Consider the following 14544-nt stretch of genomic DNA (forward strand, 5'->3'; position numbering starts at 1 on the left):
GCCATATGTGTTGATATTAGTAGTAGAATAATTTAATTTCTTAATAATGAAAAAAATATACTTTCAACAGGTAAATCAAATTAAATGAAACCAAACTGTAAGAGAAATTACAACTATGCCATACTCAATAGATTACAGCATGCATACAAGAAGAAACACTAATGCTACCAATGTACAACTACTACTATACACAAATGTGATATAGTAAGATGTTTGATACAGACTTTTCTACCTATGTGCACCTATAAGGCCACAGCTATTCTCTTCAGTTCACCATCACAGTATAAGACACTTCCATGAGGAAAAGTTGAACACATCCTACATACCACACAGTGAGAAACATAAGAGCATCGTTATACTGTGATAAAGCACTGACATCTTTATATGATTACAGTAAGTCCGTGTTAAACTGTTAACCTTATTTTGCCATTACTGGAAGAGTGTTAAAGTCTTGGAGTGGGTGAGTGAGTGAGTATGGTTTTATGCTGCTTTTAGCAATATTCCAGCTATATCCCAGCAATATTCCAGCAATATCATGGTAGGGGACACCAGATATGGGCTTCACATATTGTACCCATGTGAGGAACCAAACCCAGTCTTTGGCATGGCAAGCAGATGCTTTAACCAATGGGCTACCCCACCGCCCCGTTGAAGTCTTGGAATTACACCAGTTATTTCATACATGTCAAAGAGTTGGCATTGTAACTAGTACAACAAACTGGACAGGTCACTGCAGATTGATGAATGTATCTTACAATTCATGGCTCAAAAACATTGAAACGTGACACATGCAGTGAAACCACTTAAGTCCTAAGTCCAGGAAACAGGCAACCAAAATTTTGTCATAACCTTTAACAAGCATCCCAAAACATGAAATAATGGATTTGAAAGAACAACTTCCATCATACTTTATTTATATGAATTAAATAATTTTGGAGTTAAAATTCTCAAGGCACACTACTGTCTTTCCTTGCATTATGATGTAACTAACAGCTCCAGCATTTGTTCAAAGAAATGCATAGCATTATCAATGTTTCAGTTCTAGATACAAGTAACATTCTTCTACCTCTGACATTCCTAAACTGTACTGAAAGAGGAGAATCTTACAGTTGTCCGTGTGCTGAACTGGTCGCTGTCCCCATATGTTGAAACATCCCCATTGAGTTGGGAGCTATAGCCAGCGATACTCTGGGACACGGCCCGGTGCTGGTCTCGGAGGTGGGTCACACGGGCCTTCGTCTAGTCAACAACACAACAACAACAACACTGTACAAACAGAAGGGTGCTCCACACAAAACTAGTTGTTTCGTGCATGTACAACTAAATGAACAGCTAAAGGACAACAACTAAACTCACACTTAAATACACCTGGCTATAGCAGTGGCAGATCAAGCATTTGGAAGCAAAGGAAATTACAAAGTGAATAGAGCAGATTTAAAGGTGATGAATATCAGATGAAAAGCAGATGAATGAAAACAGGGGTGTGTGCATCAATGCACATCTCTTCACACCCTGCACATCTCCATCCCACCCCCATTCTCCCACCTCCCACCACCCCCACCCCCAAAACCTTCTTGAACTGCCAATGCTATAACAGCAACCTCAGAGTTGATGCTCTGACTGATCTGACGAAGTCGCTCTGACCTAACCAGACATGATGTGTTGTCAAGTCTGAGACCTAATGATAACAAGAATACAACAAGATCATAAACTGATGATAACCAAAGAATAAGCATAGGCAAAGGTTTTCCTTATCTCTCCTGTAGTAACATCGACACAATGACAATAATCAAGTGTTGCTTGAAACAATTGTTATTAAGGCCAGACCAATTTTCTTTCTTGTTTTATGGATTTTTGTCCTCTGAAAACCTAAGGGCTGGCAAGAAAAAAATAAAAATAAAATTTGATCAGCCATGACATATCTGCACATGCAGTTAATCAGGCACAGGTGTTCCAACCCAGCATCCAAACACAACTGATTTATGTGCTCAAAGGCATTGTATAGTCAGCACCAGTTGATATATATTCTTAGAAGTACAATCTCCCACTGTCATCATCAGTGACTGTGCCCCATGTCGCTTCTTTCAGTGTTTCTGTTGTCTGATACATGCCAGACTTTGACTGGCACAAAGTTAGAATGTCCAGTAATTTCAAAGGCTGTCAGTCACTGTGTCCGGCAAATTTTGAAATCAATTTCTAATTACCTCTGTCAGTTTCATTTCTCCTCGAAAAAAATTTACATTTTCACAATGAAATTAATGTGTTGTCACATATAATACAGCTGTTTGGGAATACCTCGGGTTAAAGACAACAGCACAGACACATTTGAAATGCTAGCCAGTCACAATGTCCAGCTATGAAAAAAGCCGACAGAAACACTGTTTTCTCCAGGGCATGCTCTGACCTAACTGTACACGTAATGATGCGGCAGCTGTTTCTATTCCACTCAGTAATGTTAGAAAATGGTATGATAGCTAACTTGCCAAGAATATCAGTAAGGGAATCTTGCCTATGCTTAGATTAGGTTAGTCTAAATCAGTATATTATTCTGCAGCAATAATTACTCGTCTTCATTTGATGTTTTGTGTAAAAAATAATACAAAACATAAATAGAATGTTGACCTGTACATATAGCTACAACTATGATAGCATTTTTTGTCATAATTATGCATCTCGGGTACTGGTTAAAAAGACCTGACCTCACAACAAATATATCTGTAAAACATGAACATGAATACATATGAAGAGTAACCATATGTACATTTTACAACTTCACCACACAAAGGTTCACATAAAGAACTGTTTATATATTAATATAACTAACTCAAGCCACCCAATCACAAATAGGATTCATCAGAGCATTCATTCATACAAATCATGGAGAAATTATAGTACAATTTAAGCATGTATACATTCAATTACCTTTTATCTGAAATGTCTGTCAATAAGGAATTACTTAAGAGTATACTGCAATATATTACACACATATGCTACACAATAGGAGTTTATACATATTTCTGAAGAAAATATGTCATAACTTGACAGATTAAATATAGCAATATTATTATCAGAGAATAAAAAGGCCCTTGACATATTTTAAAAAGAATGAACACCTGATTCTGAAACTTTAAGTCTACATAAGGCATCACAAATTATACAGATTAGTATACATGGCTGGCTATGGGTCGTTTTTTTCAGCGCCATGTAAACAAAAAACCTGACTTTCCAGTGATCCATATTATTACCAATGATCTGATAACACACAATCAGAGAGTCAGCAAGTCTGACAATCCGATCCTTACTGCTTACAAAGTGAATAGAGCAGATTTAAAGGTGATGAATATCAGATGAAAAGCAGATGAATGAAAACAGGGGTGTGTGCATCAATGCACATCTCTTCACACCCTGCACATCTCCATCCCACCCCCATTCTCCCACCTCCCACCACCCCCACCCCCAAAACCTTCTTGAACTGCCAATGCTATAACAGCAACCTCAGAGTTGATGCTCTGACTGATCTGACGAAGTCGCTCTGACCTAACCAGACATGATGTGTTGTCAAGTCTGAGACCTAATGATAACAAGAATACAACAAGATCATAAACTGATGATAACCAAAGAATAAGCATAGGCAAAGGTTTTCCTTATCTCTCCTGTAGTAACATCGACACAATGACAATAATCAAGTGTTGCTTGAAACAATTGTTATTAAGGCCAGACCAATTTTCTTTCTTGTTTTATGGATTTTTGTCCTCTGTACATTTTACAACTTCACCACACAAAGGTTCACATAAAGAACTGTTTATATATTAATATAACTAACTCAAGCCACCCAATCACAAATAGGATTCATCAGAGCATTCATTCATACAAATCATGGAGAAATTATAGTACAATTTAAGCATGTATACATTCAATTACCTTTTATCTGAAATGTCTGTCAATAAGGAATTACTTAAGAGTATACTGCAATATATTACACACATATGCTACACAATAGGAGTTTATACATATTTCTGAAGAAAATATGTCATAACTTGACAGATTAAATATAGCAATATTATTATCAGAGAATAAAAAGGCCCTTGGCATATTTTAAAAAGAATGAACACCTGATTCTGAAACTTTAAGTCTACATAAGGCATCACAAATTATACAGATTAGTATACATGGCTGGCTATGGGTCGTTTTTTTCAGCGCCATGTAAACAAAAAACCTGACTTTCCAGTGATCCATATTATTACCAATGATCTGATAACACACAATCAGAGAGTCAGCAAGTCTGACAATCCGATCCTTACTGCTTACAAAGTGAATAGAGTCAGCAAGTCTGACAATCCGATCCTTACTGCTGCCTATTACAAGTGTAAAGGTGGGATCAATTCCAAACCAGAATTGTCCCATTGCATGTAAATATCTATTACAGTAAACCAGTCATGATAAATTTGTCAATAAATCATGTCAGTAAATGAATTATATCTTCCTAAAATTAAATGCTTGCAACCTTTAAAGCTGTATTCTTAAAATCCAGCAAACATTCTCAAACGGTAAGTCATCTTTTCAAATAAACAGTAACATGTGCCACAGCAAATGGTAAATCTCTTCAATCCAGTCTGATACAACAAAATAAAACTGCTTTGCATACTCCTTAAACTGGACAAACAAATCATGATTGTATGATTGTCATGAGCTCAGAAATATGTATATATATGACAGTAGATTCATTCAGCAAATGTTTTGGATAAACTAATCCACATGGCCATCTTCACCATCACCTTCATGGTGATAACAATAATAGTCAGCTTGTACAACAGCTAACAGGCATGGAATACAGCAGTTATTCTACCCACAGATCCACACAGAGCCACCCTTAAATCAACCCTAGATCAAGCATGAGATACATGCACTGATGCCTATCATCCAATGAGCCAAATGCACCAGATCATCTAAATGTCAGGTGCTTGTAGATACTACTCAGATACATACAGATGACTAGCCTATACTACATAGGATGATAGAGGAAGTGAGGACAGTTGAGGTCACTAGTCAGTTGCTTTCAGTGATCTTAGTGATGGAACCTGTTTCAACATCAAAGCTGAAAGGACTCAAATTAAATTATGGTTTACTTTTTGTAATTTACCTCAGATTCAAATGTTAGAGTTTATGTACCTGGTGGTTAAAGGGAAGCCACAGCAAGAATACTAAACAGCAAAAGAAATACAACTCTCGCTTTTCATCAAGTTCTTAAATAGAACACATGAACATGAACATGAACATTTACTTTTATGAGATTTCATTTTTGCATTTCTTTTGCTGTCCAGTACAGAAGTACCTGTTTCATTACACCTGGAGGTATTCGCTGGGTATTGATGTCACGGGTAATCCTATCGTAATGTTCAACTGAAGCTCAATCTAACAAGAGCAAATGGATCACAGATCAATGGAGACCAAGGCACCTTTGTCCCAGACAACTAGACATCAACATCTGTGGAAGAAGGTGAAAAGAACTCTCACCTGGTTGACTTGTAGCTGGAGGTCCTTCTGGGACTTGATGAGGGACTCAAGCTGCTGCTTGCCTGCTTCCACCTGTTGTTCCAGGGACGATTCATCCTCCCTTAGCTTGTTCAACTCCCCCCGCAACCGCACTAAGTCAGACTCTTGGTCCTGCACAAACAACGGCACCATCAACAACATCATCAGTATCACCATCACTATTAACACATTATTCGGGAGGTGTTCATTAAAGATATCACTGTTAATTATTTCAAAATTTACATATATACCTAACTATTTATGATCAGTATATATCCGTGCGTACTAGTTTCTCCACGTCAAAAGTATGGCCAGTGTTTAGAATTCACAAAATAGACAAACTTTATTCCTGCTTGAGAATGGTACAAAAATCTGTATTGAAACGTCTCGCTCTCAAAATACATAAATTGTTTTCCATAGTTTGCCTACTTCATACTTCACAGCTCCAAAAATGTCACTCAAAGAAGTATGGAACATTTCAGAAAAGCTCATACTCCCAGTTAAAAACCGATCAACAGTTTGACCTTATTAACATCAATGAAAAGAAAGAGAAAAACAAACAAAGTGTAGTTTTCAAACTTACTTTCACAGATTTTTCTTGGTTTGATATTTGTCCCCTGAGTTTATCAACCTGTGAATCAAAAGCAAAACAGTTGGAACAGTTTTCAAGTATACCAATGACAAAAATATGACTTGCAAATAACATTAACAAATGTTCATCACACACTGAGGTATTAAGGGGGAAAATGCAATCTTAACTAGAAACAATAGAAACATATAGTGTCCTGTTCAGGCATTCTCACCTCTGCTTGCTCTGCCTGGCACTTCTCTCGCAAATCTTTGACATTGTTTTCCAAGTCTGATCTCTGAAATCAACAGAAGCTTTGGATCATAAGAAGCACAATGCTATTTGTCAGTGTTCTACTATAATGCTGTGAGGTTACTGGACGACATTAAAAGAGTGGTAAATTCAAAACATAAGATACACAATTGGGTTCAAACATATGCAGGTTGTACCAACTTTGCAAAAAGCGCCAGTTGATGCAAGATGCAGAGTTACCTACCTTGTCAACAAGCTTGTCCAGGCATTTCTGGGCCTCCTTCTTCTGACTCTCCAGCTGATAATGGTGCAGAGTTACCTACCTTGTGAACAAACTTGTCCTGGCATTTCTGGGCCTCTTTCTGCAGCCCTTCCAGCTGATGCACTGAGTAGTTACCAACCTTGGCACCAAGCTCATCAAGGCATTTCTTGATGCAGAGTGCAGAGTTACCTATCTTGACACCAAGTGTTTCTGGGCCTGGTTCTTTTGACTCTAGAGCTGATGCATGGAGCAGATTTACCTACCTTGTCACCAAGCTTGTCAAGGCGTTTCTGGGCCTCCTTCTTCTGACCCTCCAGCTGATAATGGTGCACAGTTACCTACCTTGTCACCAAGCTCGTCTAGGCGTTTCTGGGCCTCCTTTTTCTGACCCTCCAGCTGATGCAGAGTGCTGGTCATAGCATCCAGTTCCTTCTGCAGCATCTGCACTTCGCCCTGTCGGATCTTAATATCTGCGTCCCTCTGCACCTTGTCCCTCTCGATCTGCATCTTCTCCCTGTGTAACACACGCAGTTATTTAAGAAACATACAGCATCTAGGCAGCATCTGTTTGCCAAGGAACATGGCCATGGGCCAAATTGTTATGCTGGTAGTGTGGGAAAAACCTGACAAATGAGAGATTCATGCATTAAGGAGAAGTGTCAGTTCTTAATGCCTTTGAGTGTCCTTGAGTTGTTGCCCCTCTGAGCTCATCAGTGACAAGAAAAGTGTCATTTTCAAAAGGGGAGTCACAAATCAAAGGGAACAAATCAAGCCTCTTAGGAATCTTTTTGTATATATTGTACATCAAAGTCTATTACCAGGGTACACCTACAGAATACTGGATACCTACCCAACATGTTTGTTTGATGCTACAATCATAGCAGTACAAGACAGTGGGACTATCTCCAAGAGAGAGCAAAGAAGCATACATTATACTTTAAAATAGATGCATCATAGTGTCCCACAGCAGCCCTATTAGACATTCAAAAGGCCAACATTTCAACAACCACAGAATTTTGCATTATAACTGGCACTAATCTAGTCATCAAGAGACGGCACATCCACACAATCTGGTGTAAAATAAAGCTTGGCTTTTGGTTCATTGCTCTTGTATACCTTCAGTTCAGGGAAGAGAAAAATATTGCTCAGTATTTTTCAATATTGATACATGTAATAATTAAATGGCACCAGAACATCATCACACAGATCTGTTTAGCAATTTGTTATCAAGAAATTTTGAACGGTATAGCATTTCTTCTCTAGAAACAGAAAACAAATGGATAGACATGCTAACTGGCATATCATCCTGTTTTGAACACATTCATTTCATATATTATACATTAATAAACAAAAGTAAAATACAAGCACTATATGCTGAAATTGCATACAAACCTTTTGATTTCATCAATCTCTTTGCTGATGAAATCTAGTTCTTTGATAGCAGAGAAATCTGCTACATGACTATATGGGCCAGCATTTGTCCCATCCTGGAAAAAAATCAGTATGTATTTAAACAACGTACCCAGCAGGATGCTAAAACTGCTGCAGTTGAAACAGAAGCATATTCAAGTTGCATAATCCAGTGTTCTTCCTCCTGCAGAACACAGGTACCAGGAAACTAGGCAGAGACATGTGTGATAAATAATCTGAAATTTCCTTACATTCAATATGCATATTGCCATACTAGATTAATACTTTTGAGAAAATTCATCAGAATTAGGGCAATGATTGGTAAAAGAATCACTCCATACCATCATGCATTCGAAAACTAAAAGATAAATCTCAACATACTCCAGAACATAAAGGCATGACTAAGTTGATTTTTAAAATATACCAATTGGTGCATATTTTAACAGTATAAGGATTAGTACAAGGAAAGTGTCTATAGGAAGACTGGGTTTGTTTGCCTATTTCCTGTAAAGTCAAAAAAGGTCAAGGTCATCCTCAACCTGGACGAGCCTCATTCACTACGAAAGAGAACAAAAGTACTTTTTTTTCCCCCCAGCAGAATTCTTCCAAATTGTACTTATTTAAAAACAAATATGTGCCTTTCTCAGAATCATCACAGAAACTAAAATCAATTATTATATGCTAAAATTTTGAAAAAACAAAAAGGCTACTGAAATTCGTATACTAAATTAATGGTATTCAACAGAAGACTCAGATGAACTGTGATGTCACAGTCTTCTATTCAGAGAACAATGGTATCTGAGCAGTGATGTCATCTTGAAACTTGACAAAGGAACAATCGTTTCCTAGCAACAATGATGTCATAATAGTTATTCATAAACACTCAGACTTAGTCTGGTCTTACGTGATGTCATTTCCTTTTAATCAGAGAACAGTGGTATCCATGGAGTGAAGTAGTATGAAGTAATAGACAAAGAAACAATGGTATCCTAGCAACAGTCACATGATGGTTTCAGACCAACTGAAAGCTAAGGAGTTCAAATCTGAATGCTATCCAAAAACAACAACAGAAAGATGAACATACTCTTCACATTTACAATTGTCACAATTCTAATAGCTGCAGAATCAAAATCTGTGCCCAATGATGGGTCAAAGACTATGGAATGGAGAACAAATATTTCGAAAATTAAAGAGAAGAAGAAAAGGGCTGTGGGAACTGAGTGGAGAATGTCTCACTCTGAAGCAAAGGAAATGTTTCTGGAGTACTACAAGTGCCTGAGAGAGAAGCTCAACATGCTCAAGTATCAAAAACAGAGCATCACTCCAATCATCTCACATATTGGGCAGACGGTCAAGTTGAAATGTCTCATTTGGTTGGTCGACACTTGCTAATGCAATTTATATTCTGCCAACTCCGTGTCAATAGTCATGTAGCTCACATCAAATGTTGACATTTCATATAATCATTAGTTTGGTACAGGTATGAAGAAAAGAAGTTTGAAATTGATATGGACTGTTGAAAATGTTCACCAATGTGAAAGATGCTAAAAATATCTCAGTCTCAAAATGAACACAGAAAGGATGAGGGAGTGCACAAAAGGAAAAATGATATAGACCAGACACTATACATAAAACCAGTCATGAAAACAGTCCACTAACTTAAAGCGTTCATCCAAACACTATTGTTTGACAAAGCCACTTCAACTAAAAGTTCCATATCCTTCTATGATTTATTCTTGCAGTGTGAGGCCTGACCAAATTGACTCTCAGATGGTCTCATGGCAATTCCTCAAGAGAGCGGATGCAACCATAAGAGTGCTAGACACTAGCAAGCACCTTCGCATCACAAAACACTGGACACTGGTTATTAAGGAACTGGACATGGCTGATGTAGGTCAGTACTTCTGTGTTGAGGGTGGCGAATATATGGCCGTCTACCAGCTGGATGTGCTCACAGCGGAGACCAGGAAAGTGGTGAGTGTTTTTGACCCAGTCCACAAGATCATCCCTCATCTCGGTGATAATCCTGCATCTAAAACTGCTGAATGAAACAAAATGCTTCAGATCAAACATTGAATGTCTCATTTGTTTAACTTTGTCCAAAACTTTCAGTCATATATAACCCGAACAGAAGTATATGATGCACCAGGCTAAAAATGGTATGAATCCAATTCACATTTAAAGCTATCCATTAAATCCAGTATATTTAACAACTGCACAGTACACACAGTCCCAAGTCTCACTCATTGTTCATTGAGAACTACATAGAAACATAATATGCTGAATAAATGTAGAATGCTGAATGCTGCTGTCACTCAGACATTCAAATCCATTCAATAATAATAATATGTGTATTTTGTTACCCAACATATTGGGGTTCATACTTTTCATATGATGCCCTAGGGCAAAATATCACTTTGTCATGGTGATATGACATCATGAAAAATGCTATGGTGTCACGTTTCTTCTGTGATGTTGCGTTCTACAGGCAGCAAGGACGCGTAGCCAGCCAGTGTTTGGAAGCAGATTTGGGTTCATTTTCCTCAATTTGACAACTTCGGTAATAAACAGAATATTATATTCATGCCTATAACATACTGTGTTTACGACGCTCATACCAAAATATCGGTATATCCCTCACTCCTGCTTGGGAAATACCAACATTTAGGCACTCGTGTCGTAAACATAGTATGACGTGGGCACTCACATAATATCCTCTATTTATACTGCGCTGAATTCCACACATAAAGCATGCTCAAAGCACTACATGGAGTGAAATAAATGCAACTACAGTGGAAGCCCTCTAAACTGTCTTGACAAATTGTGACACAACAATTAATTCATAGTACACATGACACATTTCACTCTCCAGTTTACTTCACCTACTCAGGCAAAATCCTTAACCATACTCAACCGTATTTAACTATAATCCACTGTGTTGTTAATACACATTCCGATAATCTCAAAGCCATCTTGACATGGCAAGCGACTGACAAATTGAGGGACACCAGTTAATTTAATTTGCCAAGTGACATTTGCTGCTCACCAGTTTTCCTCACTTACTTATGCCTAACCGTCATACTTAACTGTAATCCACTGTGTTGTTAATACTCTTTCCGCCAATCAATAGGAGAGCCAAGATAGTGGATGCCAGTTTTAAGAGTGTTAACTACTGTGCAAACAGTCAATTGGATGGTCATTACTGTGCTGAAGTAAGGTGACGCTGGATTAGAGGGTGTGCAAATGATCATAAATTAACTAGCTTCTGCCAGGACCAAATTCTAGTGCTGCTATTGAGAGCAAGCCGGATTGGAGTGATGCTGGTTTTGAGGACTTCCACTATATTTACAAAGGCAAAGGGCAATAATTTCAGGAAAGTTAAGTTATAGGTTGTAATATTTTCTGAAAAGGTGGGTTTTCAGTGAACTTTTAAAGAAGTCAATGGAAGGAGACATGTTGAATTCAGTGGGGGAGTTAATACCACAACTGTGGAGCCCCATTGCCGAAGAGGCGAAATCAGAATGCCTAGAATTTCTGTCTGGGAATTGTGATGAGGAGCTGATGTGCCATATAGATGTATGATGATTTTAAAGAAGTCAATGGAAGGAGACATGTTGAATTCAGTGGGGGAGTTAATACCACAACTGTGGAGCACCATTGCCGAAGAGGCGAAATCAGAATGCCTAGAATTTCTGTCTGGGAATTGTGATGAGGAGCTGATGTGCCATATAGATGTATGATGATTTGTCTCAAAGGTGCTGGAGAAAGACAAAAGAAATCTGCTGCCACCGGTTACATTCCTGTACAAGTTGAACCTGAAACTGCTGACCAGCTGGACAGAATGGAGCCAATGCAACCACTGTGGTAAGCCTGGACATAGAAGGAAGATTGGGCTTTGCATGGTCAAGGTGAGCAACTTCAGAAGGCGAAGCCAGTTAAAACCTGGACAAAATTTGTCTCGTTGTTTGCAACCTGCTTTACTCAGTATTAAAGTACAAAACAGACTTTAAACTAACCTTTCATACAGAAATGTATACAAATACACAATGTCTTTCTACTGTTTCTATTTCTACAGTCTAATGAGAAATGGAAGCTTGACAATTGGTAGTCTAGATGACACAGTTGTGTACTCTTGTGATAAGTGTAAATTCCCAAACACAATGTCATAAATACACAATGTCTTTAAGAAAGAGGTCAACGGTAATGTCATAGAACGGATTACAATTTCCTAGCACTACAATCTGAACGTTACTATATATGTATAATCTTGAACAATAACATATGTTACTACTGTATGTGACAAACTGAATTCTACTTCATTTTCTAATTAGAAAATATGGACGTCTCAAGCAACAAAGCCTGTTGACTTCCCACTGTTGGCACTATACAAAGATGGCGTCCCTTGTCGCTCAACAGCTCTTCCTAAAGCAATTTCGCATGTACCCAGCATTGCTAAGAGACACAGTGAAGTCCTGATGGGTGCATGTGAAGTGCCCTGCCCAACCGAGCCACCTCCACTCAACATTACAGATTCCTCAGGGAAAGTTGTGGAGGTCATTGAACCAGGATTCTACTCAATCAAAGCTCGCCCCAAGTTGCCTCCTATGGTCAAAAGGAAAGTCCAGTACCACGAAGCTGGGATCCACCTGATGCTCAAATGTCCAAGGTAAGTTCAATTTTTTTTATTTATCTTACCTCACAAATAAATAATGTTTCCTGATTGTCTGAGCCAATCAATGTACCTCACTTACAAGCTGGAGAGATTTACTATGTTGCCTGCCAACAATTACGAACTGTGGGAAATCATTTGGTACTTTGTGTTAGTAGTGTTTGACCTGTTGCCTAACTCAGGTACTCAGTGACCACTCAGTGACCAGAGAACAACTTGTAATATCCTTCATGATGCTGGAACTTCAGTGTCACACTCTTTCAATGTCAGCATTTGATTTGAGCTACAAACTAACTGATACACATCCCTTGTACTTGCATCATAGCTTACGTTTCGTATACTGTGAAACATTTCAGCGATGAAGGTGATGATGGCTCAATTGTGAGGTGGCAGCGAGGTAAGCGGCAGATTGATCCCCTGAGCATCAAGAAGCAGACGCGAGGTAGGGTGTATGTAGACCAAGAGAACCAGCTGCACATCAGGAGGCTCTTCATTTCAGACACAGCACCATACAAGTAAGTCATTCACAGCACCTTGCAGCTACTAGGCCATAGCAGACCATTCACAGGGTTATAATACAGGTCACTAACACAGCCAAACAAACAAGTCACTCACAGCATCATACTGACAGGTCATACAGACAAGGCCATTCAAGGTTGTCACTCACTGGTCCATATATGTAGGTCAGTCACAAGATGCTCAACACCACACATAGTGCCACTCAGTAAACAATCAACAGCAGGTACAATACAATAAACTAAACAATAAAGAAGTTGTATACCCATAAAAATAGTCCTCATTCTTCATCTACCCAACTTCTAGAATGCCAGTTAAAGAAGTCACTGGCAAAGAAACCTGATTTTCAAGCTTCAACAGTAAGCATGGTTAGCTAAATTGTCACGTTTCCGTTATATCTTTCTGCTCATACAAACTACCCAAACCCTTGGCATATTCATCCATAAGTCTCACAATGAAACAAGGGAAAAATGGCACACTTACTGAATTATCAACATTATTAACGCACTTACTGACGTTTCAGCTGTTGGATCCTGAAAAGGCACGTAGCAACGATAAAGGTCATTGTGATCAAGAAGTTTGACGCCAACATCAAGGACTACGTATCTTATGGTGGCTTCATCCTCACTGGTATTGCTGTTACACTGGTGTGTCTGTGTGTGTGTTGTCGACGTGGACAGAAGACAGCCAGGTGAACGGCTTACAGACAAGCCATCACATTTAACAAATGTGTGTCACAATGTTTGACTGATGAAGATGGAAACCAGCCAGGTGAACAGACAACTCACACACAATAGACATCATCAAGCACCGATGTGTATTCTAACATTCAGACGATAAAAACAGACCTGGTGATCAAACACTTCACAAACAACAGGCATCCACAGAAAATGAACATATGGCTTATGCAGATAAAAGAGAAACGACAGGGGAATGACTGCTCTGAACTGTCTTGAATGACCCCTTGGGCAGGTGCCAGAAGGCTGTTAATGGTTCTCAAAAAACTGCTGATTACCTGTACGAGGCACAAGGTACACCCAGTATAAGGAAATAACTATCAACCAAAACAGACAAGGGAAATGATCTAGTTCCTCTGTGAAGTGAAAACAATGTTCTCAGAAAATAAATAGAGAATCTCACCCAAGTGTCTACTGATATCAAATATATCAACACAAGTTGATAAAGTAACAAATATCCAAGGCTTGCTGAGGATATTTTTACATTTATCAACAAGTGTTGATATAATTCATATCAGTAGACACAAGAGTGAGATTCTGTTTATCATAAGAAATCATTCTTCATTAGTTTTCAGTGAAAAACGTACATCTCTGAGCA

At 38.5% G+C, this 14544-nt stretch overlaps 2 protein-coding genes across 3 annotated transcripts in view; one reads left to right on the forward strand and one right to left on the reverse strand.

Annotated features, from left to right (window-relative positions):
• Window positions 1-14544, reverse strand: part of LOC137290382 (epidermal growth factor receptor substrate 15-like 1) — a 33942-nt gene that overhangs the window by 6604 nt on the left and 12794 nt on the right. The window contains exons 11-16 of one of the 2 annotated variants that reach the window (XM_067821281.1): window positions 8007-8101; window positions 6957-7128; window positions 6336-6398; window positions 6116-6163; window positions 5515-5664; window positions 1108-1239 (exon numbers count right to left, since the gene is read on the reverse strand). In XM_067821281.1, the coding sequence (XP_067677382.1) occupies window positions 1108-1239; window positions 5515-5664; window positions 6116-6163; window positions 6336-6398; window positions 6957-7128; window positions 8007-8101 (660 nt within the window). The remainder of the gene's footprint in view (window positions 1-1107; window positions 1240-5514; window positions 5665-6115; window positions 6164-6335; window positions 6399-6956; window positions 7129-8006; window positions 8102-14544) is intronic. The other variant, XM_067821282.1, reaches the window with a different exon arrangement.
• On the forward strand, window positions 9099-13904 carry LOC137290391 (Ig-like V-type domain-containing protein FAM187A). The gene is made up of 6 exons (XM_067821294.1): window positions 9099-9397; window positions 9767-9998; window positions 11780-11932; window positions 12356-12690; window positions 13050-13208; window positions 13733-13904. Exons 1-6 carry the CDS (start codon window positions 9099-9101, stop codon window positions 13902-13904), a joined length of 1350 nt encoding a protein of 449 aa, XP_067677395.1.

This window comes from Haliotis asinina, chromosome 7 (assembly GCF_037392515.1).
Source record: "Haliotis asinina isolate JCU_RB_2024 chromosome 7, JCU_Hal_asi_v2, whole genome shotgun sequence".
NCBI lineage: Eukaryota > Metazoa > Mollusca > Gastropoda > Lepetellida > Haliotidae > Haliotis > Haliotis asinina.

What these genes read in the sequence shown, in the direction of transcription:
- LOC137290391 (XM_067821294.1), top strand. Translation starts at nt 9,099, where the DNA reads ATGAACATACTCTTCACATTTACAATTGTCACAATTCTAATAGCTGCA. An exon ending in CAGCGGAGACCAGGAAAGTG is followed by an intron (nt 9,999 to 11,779) that starts GTGAGTGTTTTT and finishes TTTGTCTCAAAG; the next exon opens with GTGCTGGAGAAAGACAAAAG. An exon ending in TCAGACACAGCACCATACAA is followed by an intron (nt 13,209 to 13,732) that starts GTAAGTCATTCA and finishes CTGACGTTTCAG; the next exon opens with CTGTTGGATCCTGAAAAGGC.